The 21,606-nt window shown below is 36.7% G+C and overlaps 2 protein-coding genes across 2 annotated transcripts in view; both read left to right on the top strand.

Annotated features, from left to right (window-relative positions):
• LOC145694287 (uncharacterized) overlaps positions 1-168 on the top strand; it is a 129,769-nt gene extending 129,601 nt beyond the window's left edge. Inside the window, exon 3 of the mRNA XM_081770376.1 lies at positions 44-168. The gene's annotated coding sequence lies outside the window, so the exon portion shown is untranslated. The remainder of the gene's footprint in view (positions 1-43) is intronic.
• Gprk1 (G protein-coupled receptor kinase 1) overlaps positions 1-21,606 on the top strand; it is a 609,628-nt gene that overhangs the window by 493,613 nt on the left and 94,409 nt on the right. The window contains exon 4 of the mRNA XM_081771441.1: positions 19,834-19,935. Coding sequence (XP_081627567.1) covers positions 19,834-19,935 — 102 coding nt within the window. The remainder of the gene's footprint in view (positions 1-19,833; positions 19,936-21,606) is intronic.

A 21,606-nucleotide genomic window follows, 5' to 3' on the forward strand; every position in this document is an offset into this window, starting at 1 on the left:
AATTCAAAAAAAGTAATCCGTTGTTTCTTCTTTTTCTTTACAGGATACGTCTACAACATTCGAAGATGATGACACGTCCAACATATTCATTAAACTAGATCCTGTATTTACTATGTTAATAAAATTGTATGAGAAGAGCACATACCTTTCGTTAAAATACAACAAGTTGAAAAAAATGTGTTTTATTATTTCTTGAAACCTTGAACACTTATTTTCAAATCATGGTAATCTTCAAAATTTAAGGTGGAAAATATATCCAAAATTTGGTTTACACGATTTTATTCGAAAAAATTGATTTGAAAATTTAGTCCTAAATTTGATTTTTAATTTAGTTCGAAAAAAATTGATTTGAAAATTTTTAAATGCGGTTTACATCTTTAGTTCGAAACTTGTTTTTAAAAATTGGTTCCAAAATTTTTTTAAAAAATTTTTAGTTCGAAAGTTTTTAGTTTAAATTTAGTTCGAAATTTTTTTGAAATTTTTGTTTCAAAATTTTTAGTTCGAAAATTTTTTGTTTGAAAATTTTTGTTTAAAATTTTTTAGTTCGAAAAAATTTTAGTTTAAAATTTCTTGCACTCTGCGGAACCGTTTCGAAAAGAACCAGAGCAGTTTAGGTAAGACAAATCTGGCAACACTGTTTCCATTAATGAAGCGCTTACTGAGCGTTTAAAAAAAAATCGCTTAAACTCACAACAATGCGTTATAAGAAATCTACAAGCGACAACGATGGACCCCTCTTTCACCATTGTTACTTCCAGAGACAGGCTACTAATTCAAGGACAAGATCTCCATCAAGGTAAAAAAGCTGGTAATCATCTTATCTGTCAAAGAGAACCATAATATTTAATGTAAACTTCAGTACAATATCATGATACCAAAAAAGGGTTATTTAAGGAGGAGGTTGAACCCTTCATGGGAACTTTACGCATAACCATAAAAAGGGAACTAAATTCTAAAATCCAGGTCTAGGGTGATCACCGACATATCGCTCTATATTTCACTCATGGACTGTGGGGGGCTAAGATCATGTGACTTCTATCAACCAATCAAAATTGATGTACCAAAACATTCATCTTACCTGTAAAAGGAAACAAATGAGTGAGGGGGTTTTCCCATGTAATCTGTTCACCGTGTGACGGGTCTAAAATCATGTGACCTCTATCAACCAATCAGAATCGAGATACCAAAGTATACATCAGAAAGGACACCCTAATTTCAAAAATCCTAGGACCTAAAATCACGTGATCTCTATCAGCCAATCAGAATCAAGGTACCAAAGCACTTATCTTACCCGTAAAAGGAAACGATTTAGTAATGGATTTCCCCGCAAGGGTAAAACATGACGTCATACCATGTGACCTGTTCATCGTGTAGCGGGTCTAAGATCATGTAACCTCTATCAGCCAATCAGTATCGTAGTACCAAAGTACTCATCAAAGAGGATACCCAAATTTCAAAACCCAGGGTCTAAGATCATGTGACCGCTATCAACCAATCAAATTCAAGGTACCAAACCACTCATCTTACACATAAAAGGGAACGAATTTTAAAAAAAAAATCCCTGAGCCTAAAATCACGTGACCTCTATCAGCCAATCAGCATCGTGGTACCAAAGGATTCATCTTACTCGTAAAAGGGAACGAATTTCAAATATCGCAGGGTCCAAAATCACGTGACAGCTGTCAATCAATCATAAACACACATCTTACCCGTAAAAGGGAACAAATTTCAAAAATCCAGGGTGAGGGATTTCCCCGCAGGGTGACTCATGACGTCATACCACGTGACCTGAAAATTTGAATTTCCCGCGTGGGCGGGGCCTAAAGTCACGTGACCTCTCTCAGCCAATCAGAATCGAGAAAATTTTTGCTGACTCGGCTGCATATAACGGGGCCACTACTACTCAAGCCAACAGCTCATTCGCTATCGAGCCAAGCCAACAGCTCACCCTACCGAGCCGACCCGAGCCGAAACAAACTGAGCTGATGGCTCATCACAACCGAACCGGCTCGAGCCGATAGCTCACCTGAGCCGAGTTGGTGCCTCCTCTCAACTGAGCCGGCTCGAGTTGCTCGGTGAATCCTACTGATCCAGTTAACATCACTACCTGAGTTGGGCTTCTACTTCGGCTCAAAAGTTAGACCGTGCAGGTCTCTCAGTCTTGGTGGTAAGAACTATATCATATACCGGTATTTACATTGGTGCTCACGACACTTGAGAGTGTCTCGTAATACTAACACAGATCCGAATTTAACACCGCTCAACATCGGTTTTGTGTTAAAAACATAACACACCCCATGTGTTGAACGTCAGCATCGCTAGGTCTGTGTTGAATTAACACCGCATAGTGGTAGCCACGCTGGAACCACTGCCCTGTGTTAAAATTGAGTTGAATTAACACAACCGTTTTTTACTCTGTAATTTCCGGACATTATCAGTATATATGGCCTTAATTCCGTTATGTATGATGTCGGCGAGCATACTATCCGAGGATGGGGAAAAGAAAGGAAGGTATGGGAAAGCTGCCTGGGACGTGTATGTTAACTACCATCTCGTTATTTTCCTGAAGTGAATGAGAAAACCCCAGTAAAAACCTCATTCGTGGTGGCTGGCCTGAGAAAGCTACACCTTTTCTCCAATGTGTCCTCACCAGGAATCGAACTCAGGACCGCTCGCACCAAGGGCAAAATCATTAGCGACTGTGCTACGCGGGCCACAGCTTAACGATATTAATAGCAACAACACTAATAATAATAGTAGTAATTTTCTGTGTATTACAATTTGTATGCACGGTATTCACTTCGAAACAGACTATCCATTGTGCTTCGTTTTTTAATTTCCTTAAAAGGTTCCCCATTAATTTCAGTGTTGCCAACGAATTGATACAAAAAGTCGCTAAAAATAATTTAATGGAATTTTGCCTCTTATATATATATATATATATATATATATATATATATATATATATATATATATATATAATGTGTGTGTGCGTAATATACGTGTGATCAATTCAAGCCATAGTACTATCTACGCTATAAAAACGTATGTGAAAGACTCATACATAACTAACAATAATTTCCTTTTTATATATTTTTAACTTTATGATCAATTTTACTTGAACGAAATCAAATATGAGTTTAGAAAAACGAACAAAATTAAAGGTCTAGAAAAAAAATCTTACTTCACTTCTACTCACGCTTCTACAGATAATCTGTTTGCTACCGGTAATGTATTATTTGTGCCTCTAAACAGAAGCTCTGTAAACTAAAGAACATTAAAAGCTGGAGTTGATTCCCGTTAGAAGGTAAGAGATAACAGCAATTAAAGCTGGAATATAGAGATAAATGTTAATATGTACTTTCCCAACTCCTCAACATCTACACTGAGTCAAATAAGCAAAAGGAAAATAAATATATATCTGAACTGATTCGAGGTAATAGTACTTATTTTAGGACAAGTTGTTCGCAGCACAAAAGTCGCTAAATTTGTAAGTCGCTAAATCATCATTCCAAAATCACCAAAAAGTCGCCAACCGGAAAAATTATTTTTTTGTCGCTATCCTGGAAGGCGAATCCCCTAGATTTAACGAGTTTTCCTCCAAATTTGCAACACTGATTAATTTCGTACATTTCTATGTTCATCTGAGATAGTAGAATTTTCCGTCTTTCTGTGTGTTTATTTCGCATACTCAGTGTTACTACTCTAGTTATGGGAAAAGTATTTTCTTTTTTTTTTCTTTTTTTCTTTTTGTGATTTTTGTATATATGTATCGTCAGCTAGTATGTGATGAACAAAGTGTGTACAATGACGACTGAGCTCTGTCTGCAAGAATTGATCAGTTCGTTTCCTTTGTCATTGCACTTATGTATGAATTCCTTTTCTTTCAAATATACAGATAGTTTGTAATTACGTGCTCCTAGGGATACGGACGAGACAAGCAAAATAGTTTTCCTGACAAAATTCGAGTTGAGACATAGCTCTTCCAATAGAGAGAGACACATTTTTCGAGTCAAGACAGCACATTTTTAAGACGAGACAGCCTCAAATCTTGTCTCGTGCGCATCCGTGGCTATTCTAAAGGGTATTAAACAAGAAAAAGGGCAGTTCTCTTTACTATGATTGAATCCCAATGTCGAGGATAGAAATATTCACTACTCGAAGCTCCCTTTCTTTCTTGGTCAATTGATATGTGGATATACGTGTGCGTGTGTGTGTACGTGTGATTTTTGTGTGTATGTGTTAGTAAAGACTAAACGAAAACGATTGAGAAGGCTAGAGAAAAATAGCTAAAGCAATGAAAGAGAGAGCCTATAGGGTCAATTCGTTCTAAGTGAAAAGATTCTATGATTGAATAAAATACGGTGGAAGAAGGAAGGAGTATTCAGTCTTTCTCCTTAGTTCTTTATGAAATATAAATCGCCTTTGTGTAGAGTGTGAAAGATCCCGTCTCTTTTGGAAGAAAATCCCTCTGTAATTAAATCTCTTGTGTCTATTGAGATGGTATATTTTCTCTCTCTATTTCCTTTCTCCCTTTCTCTCTATCTAGTAATGGAGAAAATTCTCTTTTCTTTTTAAGCGTACATCTTAAGGAGAATGAAATCGATGGAATAATTTACACGAAATTCTATTTTTCATTGGATTTTCTTTGAAAGAAAGAAGCAGTCAAATATAACAAATGAACAAGGAGTCGCTCATTGAATATATATATATATATATATATATATATATATATATATATATATATATATATATATATATATATATAACACTAGTTGAAACGCTCGTTTTTCACACGATATGAATAGGCTTATAGAAAATGTTCGAAAGGTATATTTGAATCAGAATGAAATCGAAGTAACCCAGCTTGACCCAAGTGCTATGTTCAAAAATTCAATTGAAATCGTTCAATCGTTTCGCTTTCTGAATAGATAGTCGGAAATTAAAATAGTACAGGGTGTTTCGAAATGAAAATCGTTGTTTTTAAAGCTTTGTAGTATTTACTACAATTCACTTACAATTATGAATAAAATGAAATGTATCATAATATACATCAAATGAAAGAGCAACTCAAACAGTTTTGTACATGCGCATGCGCATGTACTTTTCCTCTGTCGGCCGTTAGAAAGCGCTAGTAACAAAGATGGTGATTAGTGAGCTGATAGCTTTTTGTTTTACATTTTGCAAAGACTGAATGTGTAATTACAGTGCATCCTGCTTTTCGTATTAAGTTCAGTTGTAATCCACTAAGTGATAATAACATTCGCAGTTAGTATTAACAGTTTGAAAACACCGGCTGTCTGTGCGAAGGAAAGAGTACGAAATACGAGGTAACTAAGAATGACTGAAGAATGTGTTGAACGAGTGAGAGCCTTTCACTTGTAGCACCAACAAATCAATTCCGAAGGCTAGTCGTGAACTAGGAATTCCAGTGACGTGTGTGTGGAGAATTTTAAGGAGATTGAGGAAATTAAGAAAGAGGATTGAAGCAGTTGTTGCAACAATTACTTCAAACATACTGATCAAAACTCAACTACAAGAACTCGCCTATCGACTCGATATGTGTTGTGTGACACATGGTGCTCACAAAGAACACCTGTAACAAAAACTGTTTGAATTACTCTTTCATTTGATGTATTATTTATAATTCTAAGTTAATTGTTATAAATACTACAAAGCTTAAAATCCCGATATTCATTTTGAAACACCTTGTTTAAAAATTGCTCCTCTTCACCTAACTCCCTTTGAAAATGGAATTTTCGAAAACGCTGGGGCACTTCTCCGCCTATTTTAAACGAGGAGTGTATACAGCAGGAGTGGGACATGTTGATATTTGTTCATTAGCTACATGTTGATATCAACACACACATTGGCCACATTTCAATATCGATCATGCGATCCCGCTAGTGACATTCATTTAGTTTACCCAGTTTCTTACTGAGTCCATTGCACAATTTGAACTTGGCCTCAGTTGTTGCATCCTTATTGGTATGCAACCGTGCACATCATATTGCATCGGTTTGAAGGAATATTATTGGTGAATTGGCAATGGCTTTCATGTTCTTGACGCTAATCCTTACATTTCCGACGTTTTGAACTCACGTTTACTGAGTATGAATGCATTTCTGGGCATTTTTCGTTAAGTGTTTCCACACATGTGAATCACCCTGTTTCATCTGTTATGCTCTACCGACACTCCAGATGTCTTTCTAGAGCATTTGAATACAAATTCGCTATACTTAATACTCAGAACCACAGAACGTCACTGTTGGCCAGCATCCGTACCTGGCGATTATGCAACCACACACAACGGGCATGAAGGTGTCTGCCATTTTGTATTTGTTCCAGATATCGACTTAAGACAAACGAATTATTGTTAACTGGTAGAAAGCCTATCAATTCATATTTATTTAGGCCAAGTTTCATTTGGCATATTATCCGGCACTCCCTACGTTCCTTTGGGGAATCCCTTGCGCGTGCACGGTAGGATTGTGAAACATGCAAAATTCAATAGAGCAGATATGACTTCTTCAGTGAATTTTTTACCCGCCCTCTTTATGTTGGATAGTTTCCGAACTATGGGCGTCCGAAAGTCATTTTCCCACGCTTTCGGCACCTTGTAGATGCGAAACTATGTCAGATAGCAGAAAGTTGAACAGAACTTTTTTTCTTGTCTCAGTGGCAGGAGTCACCTCCCAAGAGTTGTAACACTTATTTTGCAAAACCCGATATATATTAGAGTGGCAACGAAAATTCACTTTTGCATTTTTAATGATCTCAGGGTCAAATTTAATTTCTTTTTGTCTCAAATGTTTACCACAAAAATTTGGAGGCAATTAAATAATATTTAGTGGTCGCTAAATGCAATTAAATAATATTTAGATATGAGGTCGTAGCTGTCTCCTCATATCTTAAGTGCACGAGTTTTTCTCCTTCACTTCCATCCCTAAATAACGCTGTAACCATGTCGTTTTCCACTGCTGCGGGGATTTCGGGATCAAAGAAACTGAGACCAATAAGTGGTTCGCTCAAATACCACAGATGTCGTGAGAAACTGTGCATTACTGCTTCTGCAACTTTTGCATGAACATTCTTGTTGGAATGAATGCGTCTTAAGATATTCCAGTCATTCCTTGCAGCTGAAAGATCAAGATGAGAGGAATATCATGCCTTCAAATACACTGCGACTACAAATATGTTGAGGTTGCGAAGCCCGTTCAGCTCACGAGATGTAAGGTAAAACTGTGACCGGAAAAGATATAACTTCAATTCCGCCAGCCATCGTGCACGATTCTAGGCTCTAGGAACGTAGAATGTGATACTTCCTGGAAGAACTTCGACAAGAAATATTAGAGCAAGTTCTAAAAGTTCTCTGTAATCATCTCTGCTTATAGTGCGTCAGTTGTTGCTTGAAGAAAGATGCCAATTCATGCTTTACTGGGCTCAAAACCTCTGCGACAAGTTCGTCCTGGATTCCGGTGTCGAACTTCTGCTTGTCAATTGAGTTCCATGCCTCAGAGGAACGTTGAAAGAGTTTTATGTGTGAACCCATTGAAGCACCGAAAACCATGTCGAACACACTCGTCATGATTAGTTCCATTATGTGATGCCTGCAAGGGACTCTGATCAGATCCTTCTGCATTTTCTGTTCCAGTAGTGTACAAGCTCCAATTTGTGACCCCGTGTTAGATGATGTATCAAAGCACATGAAATTCTCACGTATGATTGTTCCAATCCTCCAGCAATTTAAAAACAGCTGCAGACTGGGAGGCACCATTTCGATCTGGAATAGCAGGCACACTAATAGTTTTGTCACCATTCCCAAAAATGAGAACCGCTATGCGATTAACTGATTCTTTAGAGTTGAGAGCAGTAACAGCTTCTTATCCGAATGCACTGTAAGTGGACCACCAGATGGGAACAAACCAAGTGAAAGACGAACAAATTTTCTTGCAGGTCCCTCTGCATGCTCTTCTAATTAATTCCTTTATTAACAAAGATTTCTTGTGAGCTGTGGCTCAAAGTTTCCGCTGCAGCACATAACATGAGTGAGATTTCTATCTCTGATTTTTGCATGATCCAAGACAACTCTGATGTAATGATATTGGCTGGTCGACACAACTGTGGCTTCTTTGTAACGGACAGCCATAGGTAAGTAGGACCTGCATAATATACTCATAAGCGCCCACTGTAATATACTCGTCACGCAATCTATATACGAGACTTGTAAACATATCATCACCAAACTTTACAATACGTCGTGAATACATCCGGAGCTCATATGCTGTAAGTGTATATAAATCAAAATAAAAGTGTTCTTGTTTGTGATCACTATATATATATATACAGGGTAGCCCATTTTAATCTTTCCACGGATATATCTCGAAAACGGTTGTTGAACATAAATGAACTCAACAAAATCTCAAATAGGAAATATCATGGGGCAAATCGAATGGTGATGTCATGGTGCTCTCTAGGGCCGTTCTTCAAGGGGCGCAGGGCCCAACTTTAAAATGTTAAATGGAAACATGGGGCAAGTGATACCTCGTTCAATAGATCTTTAAAAGCTAAAAGGCGATGTGGTAAAAGATCTTTCATATCGGTCGCCGTATTCAAAATGGCCGCCAGGATATGTCACCTGTATCAAATAAACGTCCAGTGCCACTAATATGAGAACGGTTGAACATAAATGAACCAAACAAAAACTCAAATAGGAAAGTCATGGGGCAAATCGAATCATGTTGTCGCGGTGTCCCCCAGGGCCGCCTTTTATGGGGCCCAGGCCCAACTTAGAAATTTTAAACGAAAATATGTGTCAAGTGATACCTCGTTCGATAGATCTTCATACACTAAACAGCGTTGTGGCAAAAGATTGTTCATATGAGTCTCCGTTTACAAAATGGCCGCCAAGACATGGTGTCTGTATGAGATAAAACGTCCAGTACCACTAATATGAAAACGTTTGAAAATAATAATGGATGAAACTCCTATAGGAAATCACAGAGGGTACACAAAAAATGGTTTCCAGCGTGACTACCACTATGCGGTGTTAATTCAACACAGATCCCGCGGTGTTGGCGTTTAACACAAGGGGTGTGTTACATTTTTAACACACAACCCGAGCGGTGTTATATTCGAATCTGTGTTAGTATTTTCGGTGTTGATTCGACACCATGTCAAGGTCGGTAGTATGGGGAAAAATATTGAGTGTTATTTGTGCCGGTGTTGCACTAACACAAGAAAGTAACACAGTGTGCAGTGTGTTAATTATTTTGTGTTAATATTACACTATGTCAAGTATCAATACAACACAGGCTCTGTGTTATTTCAACATCATTTTCTTATTTCAACACACAATCTGTGTCATAATTCAAGGTCAAAGCCGTATAAGTAACACCGTTTTGGTGTTAATTCAACACTCCCTGTGTTAAAATTCAAAGTCAGACCGCCAGATTAACACCGTTTTTGGTGTTAGTTCGACTCCACTTCTGTGTTACTGCGACACATATTTCGGTGTTGAAGTAACTCCGTGTGCGGTGTTGATGTAACCATTTTTCTGTGTTGGAAAAGCTTGTGGTGTGCATGATTACGCTTACCGAAGATACTAATTTTAACGTAAGGATAGTAAACTACAGAACACTTCATTTAGAAAATCTTCATAAAATTTTTTGTCGTCCTCTTAAACATTTATTGTAAAGTATTTCTTGATGGTGCGAAACACAACCTTCACCATCTTAATCAAGAATGATAGAAAACTCTTACCTATATCCTTATAATATGTTTGCCTCTTAATTGTATTTCTACTTGTTTTCCGCATGTTTGAAACACAGTCCCCGATGTTGACTGGTGAGCTCTAGTGCAGTGTAGAAGTGACACAGTAATATGGTGTTGCTTCTTGCTGTTGACATACCGGTATTTCTTCAGAAACATTATGTAAAACAATTGATAACTCATCCCGCTGTTTGCATGTTGAAATTTTGCGAATACCTGGATTTGTTTAAGTATTTCTTTCCAGTATGTTTGTCCGTAGCTTTAGTACATAAGCGTTTCTAATTAGATGCCCAACATATTTGGCAATCACGCAGGAAACAACACCGAAGATTCTACACTTGTGTTAATTTAACACACAGGCTGTGTGTCATTTCAACTACCGGCATTTGACATACAACTCCAAATGGAGAATGAGTTGTTCTAACCACCTGTTTGTGTTATATTTTAACACAATCATGTTAACACATAGGCATGTCGTTGAAATAACACAATGATTTTTTACAGTGTATTTATCATTCCACGCCTCGAGAATAATACAACGGAGAAAAAGATTATTAAAGTATAAGTGACATAATGCAAAAGAGAAAATCTAATTCTTAGAAAATTATCTTTCCGATCTCCCTCCGTAAGCGGGAATGAATGGTAAAATCTCAAATGAGAACCCCACTTTTACTTGCAATATTTATGGTTTGTTTGAAACACTTGGGTGTACAAGTGACTGGTACTGTAATGAACCAATATTGTGCAGACGACTTTTGAGCAAAACCGACGTTTGTACACATTGTTTTAAAATTGCATTGTTCGACAAATTTGTTTCACATTTCAGTTGATTCATTTTTGCACAAATTAATGCCTGCAATCAAAATGGAAGGTACCGTTTAACAAGAATTTTTACCTACTTTTTACCACTACAGACATCTATCTCTTATAAAAACACATTTCAGATAATTTTGTTGTGTAGATGCTATTTCCAAAAACAGGTTCTCATTCGCGATTTCACCGTTCCCGTCCCGCTTCACCCACTTCCGGAGGATGTTGGAACAATGATTTTCTAGGAATTAGATTTCCTCCTTTGCATTATGGTACTTTTACTCTAATCATCTTCTCTTCTGTTGCAACATATTCGAGCCGTTGAATGATAAATACCCTCTGTGATTTCCTATAGGAGTTTTATTCTGTTCATCCGTTATTATCTTCAACTGTTTTCATATTAGTAGTACTGGATGTTTTATCTCATACAGGCACCATGCCTTTTCGGGCAATTTGTAAACGGAGATCCATATGAACAGTCTTTTGCCACAACGCTGTTTAGTGTATGAAGATCTATCGAACGAGGTATCACTTGACACATATTTTCGTTTAAAATTTCTAAGTTGGGCCTGGGCCCCATAAAAGGCGGCCCTGGGGGACACAGCGACAACATGATTCGATTTGCCCCATGACTTTCCTATTTGAGTTTTTGTTTGGTTCATTTATGTTCAACCGTTCTCATATTAGTGGCACTGGACGTTTATCTGATACAGGTGACATATCCTGGCGGCCATTTTGAATACGGCGACCGATATGAAAAATCTTTTTACCACATCGCTTTTTAGTTTTTAAAGATTTATCGAACGAGGTGTCACTTGCCCCATGTTTCCATTTAAAATTTTAAAGTTGGGCCCAAGGCCCCCCTTGAAGAGCGGCCCTGGGGAGCACCGCGATATTACCATTCTATTTGCCGCATATTTCCTATTTGAGATTTTGTTGAGTTCATTTATGTTCAACCGTTTTCGAGATATTTCCGTAGAAAGATTAAAATGGGCTACCCTTTATAACACTTTCATTTTGATTTATATAGACACAATAAATGTAACATTATCAAATGAGATATAGGCTCAGTACTCGAAATAAGATCATATCCAGTGGAAAATACCAATGTCGAGCTCTATATTCTGAAATTCTCAAGTTCGCGTTGCATAATATGGCATTTACCATTAATGCATAATATGGCATTAATGGTTAACTCCATCATCAAATTGGGTTGTCAGTACTGCGTAGAGTCGAAGGAAATAGAATATATTAGTAGCTATACCAGCGTTTCCCAACCTTTATCAACTTGCGGCACACTATGGGTGTAACTTGAATTCTTGTGGCACACTCATAGATTTTATTATATTTAAATATAAAATATCATGGTATCTTTTTGTGTGATTACTGATCTCCTCACAGAGAAGAAAGCTTGATCACTGGTTTTCCACCATGGTAAATCATTATGCTTATTTTTCATTCTAATTTTAAAATAAAACAATTGCAATGAAATATTGGACTTAGCTTTTTAAAAATACGCTTTCTTTTTCGAAAACTGCATTCAAACTTTCACTAACAAGGAAAATCACTAAATAATGAACGAACAAACAAATCTATCTTACTTTTAAAACACAAATGTAGGTAATTCGTATGCATGTTTCTTTTGTCGAAAGGATTGAATATTTTAAAACTTTTAGTTAGGAAATAGTCTGCAAAAATAAAGAAGCAATAATGGTCATAACAATGATAACAAATATCTTTTTCAATATTAAAAATGTACAGAAAAGTAACGTGGGATAAAACTTAAAATTGTAGATTCATATTAGAAGTTCATAGTAATGTGAAATACAAATATACATTTCTCCCTATGTCCTGCAATTTAACTGCTATAAAATTAATAACTTTGTATCGATTTACTCGCGGCGACACCAGCGGCCCATTCACGACACACCAGTGTGCCGCGGCACACCGGTTGGGAAACGCTGAGCTATACTATCAGAGCTTATCGTGTGGACAATAACTTATGACACTAGAAGTATATTGTACGCCTACGTGAGTGCAAAGTCAAGTGAAGCATAAAGTTAATTTAACTCACTATTTTTATTGTTTTCATAATTTTTATTATGTAGACGAAAATAATTCATCTTAAGATTAAAGGTGAAATTGTTGAGTTTATTCTGCACTGTATTTCATTGGTTATTGTGCTATGTGCATGTGAAATGCTTGGTTAAAGCATTATTCCTGAAATAATAATAATAATAATAATAATAATAATAATAATAATAATAATAATAATAATAATAATAATAATAATAATAATAATAATATAAAAGAAGAACAGAAAGAATGCAACATTGTCAGTTAGTATCAACCAAAATTGTCGTTTTCGATTGGAGTAGAATACAATTTTCCTCTCGTTTCCTGATTCACTCTAATTCCACTGCAAATTACATTTCATTTGAACAGTAACAAATAAACCTACGAATGCTCGTATGCAAACATTTTAATTTTAAATGAAACTGACTGTAAGGATAGGACAGTCTCAATTCAATATCTTTTTTTCCTTTCTTACCTTTTTTAAATTTCTGCAAACATGGTTGCATAGTGGTCGAAAGATTTATTTCCTGTCACAGACAGAGAAAATACAAGTGAAAGTGTTATTGTCCACCCATTTGGGATACATGTGTGCGCTGTTATAGAAGCCCTCGCGTACACAATGGTCTCTCTAATTTTAATTTGTAATGTGCCTTTCTCGTAGATTGAGATATCCCATTCGGACAGTGTTCCTACCGTATGATGTAATAAAGAGACATATTGCTTGTAATTGAGAGATGAGGTTATTCAATCCCAAAATTCTTTTCGTGTATCAAAATAATGTGAAAATAGAGAAAATACCAGAATATTATTACAATAATATTTTCATTTAGTGGAATACATAATAATGTAGAATGGTTAATATACTCAATAATACTGTTTAAACAATATTATTACATAATAGTTGGAACTTCTAATAACGAGTCATTTATCTTTTAAATCACACATTAAATAGTTTGCACTATGCAAAGCGTAATACCTTTAGCATCTTTAACTTGTAGTACAGCTTGGCCGTCACGAAATTGAGACATACTTCGTGAGTGGTTTCCTGAGAAAGACTGGATCATTCTTATTGCAATACCTTACTCAGTTACGTCTGAGCATTGATGGAGAAAATATACACCGAACTCGCTACTCTAAAACTAACTCAGGGATGCTAAGTAATTTTTAAGTCTGGGGTTTGAGTGGACCGGAGATGACATTGAAGAGGTTTAGTTACTTGCATTGGTGCATTATCACCTTCGAAAACTGCATCGTTGTTAGGAATCAACATCTGTGTCAGAGAACATCTGATCAACTAAAATGTCCACATAATCAGTGGCAGCAATTCGTCCTTTGAGAATAATAAGAGGAAACGAAATACCATGAAATTGCGGCCAACACCAGCACAGACTCATATCATGTTTAACTGTTAGGAAGTAGACAGTCCGAAGCATATGCTTCTTCGGACGATCGCAATACGGACGAGCCTGCGAACCCGGCCTAATATGGAAGCAAATTGTGATGACTAATCGCACTGTATTACTCGCTTCCAATCGTCGGCAATCCATATTTTATGTTACTGACCCCATGGACGTACACAAAAAGGGAGTCGTGGGGTCGAGATCCCCGACATCCTTAAAATTTAGTCTGATTTTAGGGATTTTTTAAAATATTATTTATCCCTATATTGAATTTGAATTGGCCAAAAGCTTTGGATCCCTCACGAAATAGACTCCTATATACATGCCGGACTGGCATCATATTGTGGTGGTGATATTTCGAAATCACATCCCGACCACGAATGTTGCAGTTATGTAGTACCCGTCTGTGTGTAAATGTAGAAACAGCTCGTTCCAGTGCTAATTGAGTTTTGCAGTTGCTATTCCGCTTCTCTGATTATTTTGCCACGAGTTCTGTATGCCACTATCATCTTCGATAGTGTTACCCTCTATATATACAACATACTGGCAGTCTTAGATATACTTGTTCAGCTAACCGGCTATTCATAATTCACCTGCTTTGAAAATTGGTGAGATATCCTGTTTTACACCATCAACGTTTGACCTTTCGCGACAAATTCGTGCTGGCCGTCGCAGATACTATTTACTATCTCCCAGCATAACACTAACACAAAACACTCGCAGTGCACGAATGTTCACTGTTACTATCTCACAAAGAGTACATGTTCCAGTCCATGGGTGTTTCCATTATTTTTGGTATTGCTTACGAGACGAGGATTTTCTTGAGTCTCGTGGCCAGCACTAGTTCAACCAATTCTCATATCTCAGACACTGTTTTTGTGTTACGTGATTTTAGTATAAAATTTGTAAATTGGTGAAGTGATTGTACGAACACAATGAAGAGCATTTATCAACATTTAAAGATATGAAAGGTTATTACACAATATACTCCAATAAAAAATATAGTTTAAATGTTAACTATATCACACCCTTCGTGAACCTCTCATGATACGGAAGGATTCTGTTAACTTCCTTAAATGAAATGAAGGAAACAAGTCCGGGATAAGTTTTAAACATAAATTTACAAAACGAGAAGAGATTAGAAAAGTTTATTAATTTTTTTCGAGAATTGATACGAGACTTGCATATAAACATTTGTGAGACGGAGCGAGAAATCCATATTATCTCGTCTCGCCTCGTGGGTAACACTAATTATTTTGATAACTAAAATTATTTGCAGTGGAGGCAAAGATTATGCGTCACTGGAGTGAAGAAATATAGTATTCTATACAGAATAGTGCGTAGAACTGTGCATCCCGTAGTCCTGAGTTAGCTGTAAGCATCCGCCATTGCTGACAGAGGAACATCTTATATTAATAGTAGCATTGTCCAATGAAACAATGCACAATCGATAGAGGAGTAAAGAAAAGTGAGAAATCCAAAGTTTTACAGGCCGACACCCAGAAACACAGGAGATACAGAGGAAAGGATGATTTAGAATCATGTGAAGATAGCAATGCAAAAGATACACTGACACAGAAAGAACTTCAAGATGATTAAAGTAATCAAAATGACATTTATACAACAGTATAGAAAGCAAATATTGTACCCAGAGACATGCTTAATAACATCATATGTAATGCAATGTTGCCAACTGAGCATAAAATGACGTTTTGTTAAATAGCACGGAATACAAATTATAACATCTAGAAAATCTAATTATGAGTAGAACCTTACCTGTGAAGTCTTGATGTACAGTATTGCTAACGTTTGCGAACCACTTGGTCATCCAAGGGCATGGATCATTTCAGCTTATGTGCTGTGTTTTGGTATTATTATGACATTTTCCTTTAGCAAAATGCTTCGACACTGTGCTTCGTCCGTTATTTTTGTACTTCGGTGATTATATTCTTGTTTGCAGTCTCATATTTTGGTTTCAAGTAGTTCGAATCGTATACTGTATGTACTCTTCTACATCCGAGATTCATATAGGCCTATCTTCAAACGTTGGCAACACTGTATCAAGACTTCACAGGTATGGTTCTACTCATAATTAGATTTGCTAAAGGTTATAATTTGTGTTCCGTACCATTTAACAAAACTTCATTTTGTGCTCAGTTGGCAACACTGCATTATATATGTTGTTATTAAGCATGTCTGTGGGTACAATATTTGCTTACTATACTGTTGTATAAATGTAATTTTGATTACTTTAATAATTTTGAAGTTCTTTCTGTGTCAGTGTATCTTTTGCATTCCTATCTTTATATGATTCTAGATCCTTCTTCCCTCTGTATCTCCTGTGTTTCTGAGTGTTGGCCCGTAAAAATTTGGATTTCTCACTTTTCTTCACTCCTCTATCGATTGTGCATTGTTTGATTGGGCAATGCTACTATCAATATAAGATATTTCCCATGTGAGTCTTAATTCAGAACTTGGATAAAAAAGTAAGTTTGAAGAACACCCTTAAAGGAATGTTCCTACAACCATTCCATTGCCCTGGTATTTATCCTGTCATTTTATGTAAGCCCACAACTATATGAATAACGAAGAACAGCACCTTTATCTTGTCCTTTATGTGAGCCCGTCTGTCCACAAAATCATGTGGATTGCATACAGGAAAGGCGCTCTGGTACATGTTAAATCAGTAAATTTGCTACCAAAAAAGAGTGCGTAACTTTTGTTCACCCCGAGCTGAAAATCGAAAAAGCGACTTCGTACACGCTTTATATCTGGTGAAAATCTATTTGTGTACAAAATTTGGTGGCTCCACGTAATTCCTGTCAATGCGAAAAGTTGATAAAAAGACACACACATTATATTATCGTACATATTGTGAAATATTATTATAGTAAGTATTTTGGCATCATTGGCACCAATACAGTGACTTCCATGTATCACAATTCTTCGCCGATCTCATCACCTTTCTGTGAAAATCGTTCTTTCTAATATCGTCCATCAGTTTCAGTCTTTCACTCCCTCCCTTAAATAACAGAAATGCAAATACCGTCCTTATTAGTTTCTTTCTCTTCGTTAACTATCTCCAGTAGTGTTTTATTCTCTCCACCTCCTTATTACACAGCAAAAAATGAGGTGTTAAATTAACACAAAATGACTACCACTTTAGCGTGTTACTTATGTGTTAATTTAACAACACAGTGCTGCCATCTACTGTCCATACGTGTTCTTATGGGGTATGACATGAGAACAACAGATGGCAGAACTGCTACTCATGTAACTTGTCAAACAATTCAAAGGCTTACAATTCTATTTTCGTGACACATTGTAGAAAACATACTTACCATAAATACACTTCGTTAAGCTTTGCTCATAGCAAATAATAAAATCCAATGCAAATTCTCAAAGCCAGTTACTAGTTATTTCTGATATGCTCGAAAGGCGATGTCCTTGATGTTAGATTAACATACAAGTAACACGCTGAACTTGTAGTCATTTTGTGTTATTTTACTTTTTTTTTTTTTTTTTTTTTTTAACTGTGTGGGTTTTCATTTCCACCTATTTTTTGCATGCTTCAAACATGAAAGGGAGTAGTGAACCATGTCCAAATCGTAAGTGTATTTAAAATAACCATTACGTTCGCTTACAAAACATCAAACGCATTATATGAAGAGTTACAGCACCGATAATTAAATTGTGTGCGATACCCTTTTGTTGTTTAGAACTGGATAATTTCGTACTAGTAGTTGTCCCTCAAGTATAGAACAATTCATGTGGGTAGTACCAAGAAGTAACACCCTATATTAAATATAGGTAAATATAATACTACTTTGGATTAATTAATAAAATGAAGCTTTTCTAGTTCATAACGTTATATACAAGAGTGTAGCTTCATATTGTAATGATTTTATAGGTAGAGGCTAAATGACGGTCCGGGCTAGTCTTTTCCCCTTCACCAATTGATTATAAAAATTGTTAAATACAAATGTCTTTGATTACAAAGAGTAAAATAGTGAGTATCTTGTTATTGACCGGATGAGAGGAAATAGGTGTTTTGCACGGTGCCCCATCTCTCAAGACAGTCTCCAAGGCACCTGCTGGTTCTGGTGAGTCTTGAAGGATAGCCCTCTCAACCCAAGGCAGCTTCGCGAGGCTTGGTTGTAGTAAGGATCCCTAGTTCAGTGCGACCTCGAATAAGGATAGGTGTACTCCTAGTCCAATGCGACCTCAGGGCAGGTGTCGGTTAGTTGATCAGTTGGTCGACTGATGCCAGGTCCCTCGGTGGTCGGGCTTTTATCTGTCCTCTTCGGGTCCTTTCGTGAGGTCCGTCTTCTTTCGGCGTTCCTCGATGTCTTTCGTGTCGGCTTCTCGTCTGCTACGCGGTTTACAATCAATAACATGTGTTGTGTTGACATGTGCTTTTGTCGTGATGTGGGGATCCTTACAATATATTTCCAATTACAAGGAGATTTTGATTAATTTTAGTGTTTTGTGAAAGGATGTCAATGTATCATAGAAATGTTCTCTATGTTCTCGTTGTAGAGATGTCAATGTAGTTTGATCTAATGCAGTGTGGTACAGGGGTTAGAAATGATACAGGAAAAACATAAAATGTGTATCTGAGTATGCGTGGATGATACGCCTCGAACCATGATGGATATTTGTTTAAATAATTACTGTATTGAGCTTAGAAGACAACAAACCTATCCAATTTGTTTGTTTTGATCTTTTTAATCTTGTTCGATTTATTCTTCACTTGATTAATTGCAGAGTCCCTAATATAAGTAACGCAGAATCAGTGGGGTAAAGCGTACATTAACATACGTATACAACAACTACAACTTCTTTGAATACTAGTCTGCCTTTGAACTGCAAATAGGAAGCATCGAAACAAAGGAATGGTAAACTATTATATCCAAATTCGGTAGTTTATTCTCCTAGCAATTGATTCATCAACTATGTTCTTTGCGAGTAAGCTAAGTCATGCGTTCCAAAAGTGTCATTCATAAACAGACCAAGTATGCTTTTGTGAGTTGTCTTTCAACCAAGCGTTCAAGAGTTACAATAAGTAAGTAACGGATGGACGGACGCACTAACATTACAATCTTAATATTATTTTGACTGTTCAGAGTGTATTTTAAAAGGAAGTAAGCATTTGTTGAGTTCTTCCTTACTACTCAGATCGCCTCATGTCTTTAGTAAGCATTGAATCAGCTGTAGTTAGAACAAGCTGAAGCTGGAGTACGAATCCAATCGCTACTCAGATATTATTTACACCTTGTTTATTCATCCACTGTAAATGTACGTTCTGTTCCCTAGACACAATCAAATCCAAGAGAAATACAGATCCGTTTTGTATTTATTATTCATCTTCCATTTACTTACAGAAAAACTCATTAACAAACAATCTGAAGTAAATTTTAGGATGCGCACATGAACTGGAATACTCTCCGCCCACAACCACAATCTTAAAACAAACATCTTCTTTCATCCTCAGCATAAACTTCACCGAAATCACAAAAAAGTAGCCGTCAGTTTGAAGTTAATCAGATAAAGGCATCACTGGAATCCTATTTCCCCCCTTTTCTTAGAGAATGTAGAGATTTTATCCTACATGTTATAAAATTTTTGAAGTTATTATTGCGAATATATTTCAATGTGATTGTATTATTCTTTAACTAATTTATTATGCACTTAATGTTCCAATACTTATTATTATATGTTATACAGATATTGAATTCTTTAATAATGAATCCCGTTTTTCGTTTTCTCTTTTTAGATCAAACAATATGAGAAATTGGAATCTGTAGACGAAAGGCGAAACTTAGCGAAAAAAGTATATGATAATTTTATCATGAAAGAACTACTCTCGCACACGCATGTAAGTATTCTAATTTATTGTTATTGCTGGAGACACAAATAAGAATGATAAATTATAAGCAGTGATTTCTTTTATGTCATTTAGCGTTAGATATAAGGTCTTCCACTAAAAGAGGCCTCACAGTGGGAAATGTTTAGTTACTTGTCTACAGATTATGTTGGAAATAAGTTGCTTTCATCTGAATATATGCGTCCACACATTTCATCATATTCCTAGTCACCGTTTATAGTGTTCGAGGTTTAATATCATAGATTGATTGATGCTTGTCTTGTACTGCTGAATGGTTTTAAAAACTATTGGCCCAAGCCCGGCCCAGCCTGATGAGCAAGTCTCCGCTAAGCAACACTAACTGTAAATATTCCACTGTTTGTAATACATTTCACACTACCTTCATACATACAAATCTCAGCGTTTGTCTTTATTCCAATTATTGTTTAACGAAAGTCAATAATTATTAAAGAACAGTAATTAATCGACCCAATCCCAACTTGACTGGAAAAGGAAGCCCGCCCAAGCAAGGTCCAAAGAAATAGCGGACCCCCAAACCCGGCCAGTGTAGATCTCATATTTTTTCACGAACTACCCTAGACAACTATTTTTAAGTTGATCACAAGGAAGCAAGTGAGGTTAGATTTACATCAAAGTTGCACCACCCGAGTGTGACGTAATGCCACGCGGTATTATCGTGGGAGCAAAGGTAGAATAAAACGAGCCCTGCGAGGCTTCTAACCCGCTTCGCTCTCTTACGCTCGCTCAACTATGTTTCGTAACGTAAATAAATCATATTTGTATCAATAAAGTCGAAACCTCGCCTCTCTAACTCCTCACTACCCCCTACAACCCCTTAGCTTCTTACTCTCCTGTTGGTTTTTAAAGTCATTGTTTATAAGGACTATCAGAAAATTCTAGGTAAATGGTGGAAAAAGCACAATTTATGCATTATATATTGTATACAAGGGCAAATGAGTATTATTTTTTTCTTATTTTAATGAGAAAAATATTATGAAAATTAAAAAAATAAGAAAATCCTTGGGCCGGGTTCAAACCCACGCCATAACCGATTTTCATGACTGGCTCGCTCGCTAACATGCTCGGCTACGAGGACCGACAGCATCTGATATTTGATTTGTGCTATATGTATGCTACGTGGCGAGAAATGGATAACTCCAACCAATCAGAATCATGTATTTAGCTCGTATGGCTAGGGTGGAGCGTAATTAAAATATATGCATGCAGATCACTACCGTCTGGTACCTAGAGCAATTTAAAGATGGCGCATCGACTTGAACATTACTCCAAGGAGGGGTACACAGTGTTATTAGTTTTTTATGGGCCAAGAGAGAGAAACCATCTGACATTCATCGAGAAATGGTCTACCTCTATGGAGAGATTGTTATGTCGCAGAAATGTGTGTGTGTGTGTAGTGTTACGCATTCACAAGTAGTAGGACGACTGTGACAGAAGACAGAAGTAAAATACCACTAACATCCATCACTAACATGAATTTGTGTGACGTCGACGCGATGATTCGTGAAGACAGAAGATTGAGTTTAGATGGTATTGCAGGTGCGTTGCAAATCTCATATGGTTCAGTAAGGAGTGCCATCCATGACCAACTTGGCTTAAGGAAAATGTATGCTCGCCGAGTGCCAAATCATTTGAGTGATGACG

Source organism: Thermobia domestica, chromosome 9, assembly GCF_964235325.1.
Source record: "Thermobia domestica chromosome 9, izTheDome1.hap1.1, whole genome shotgun sequence".
Taxonomy (NCBI): Eukaryota; Metazoa; Arthropoda; class Insecta; order Zygentoma; family Lepismatidae; genus Thermobia; species Thermobia domestica.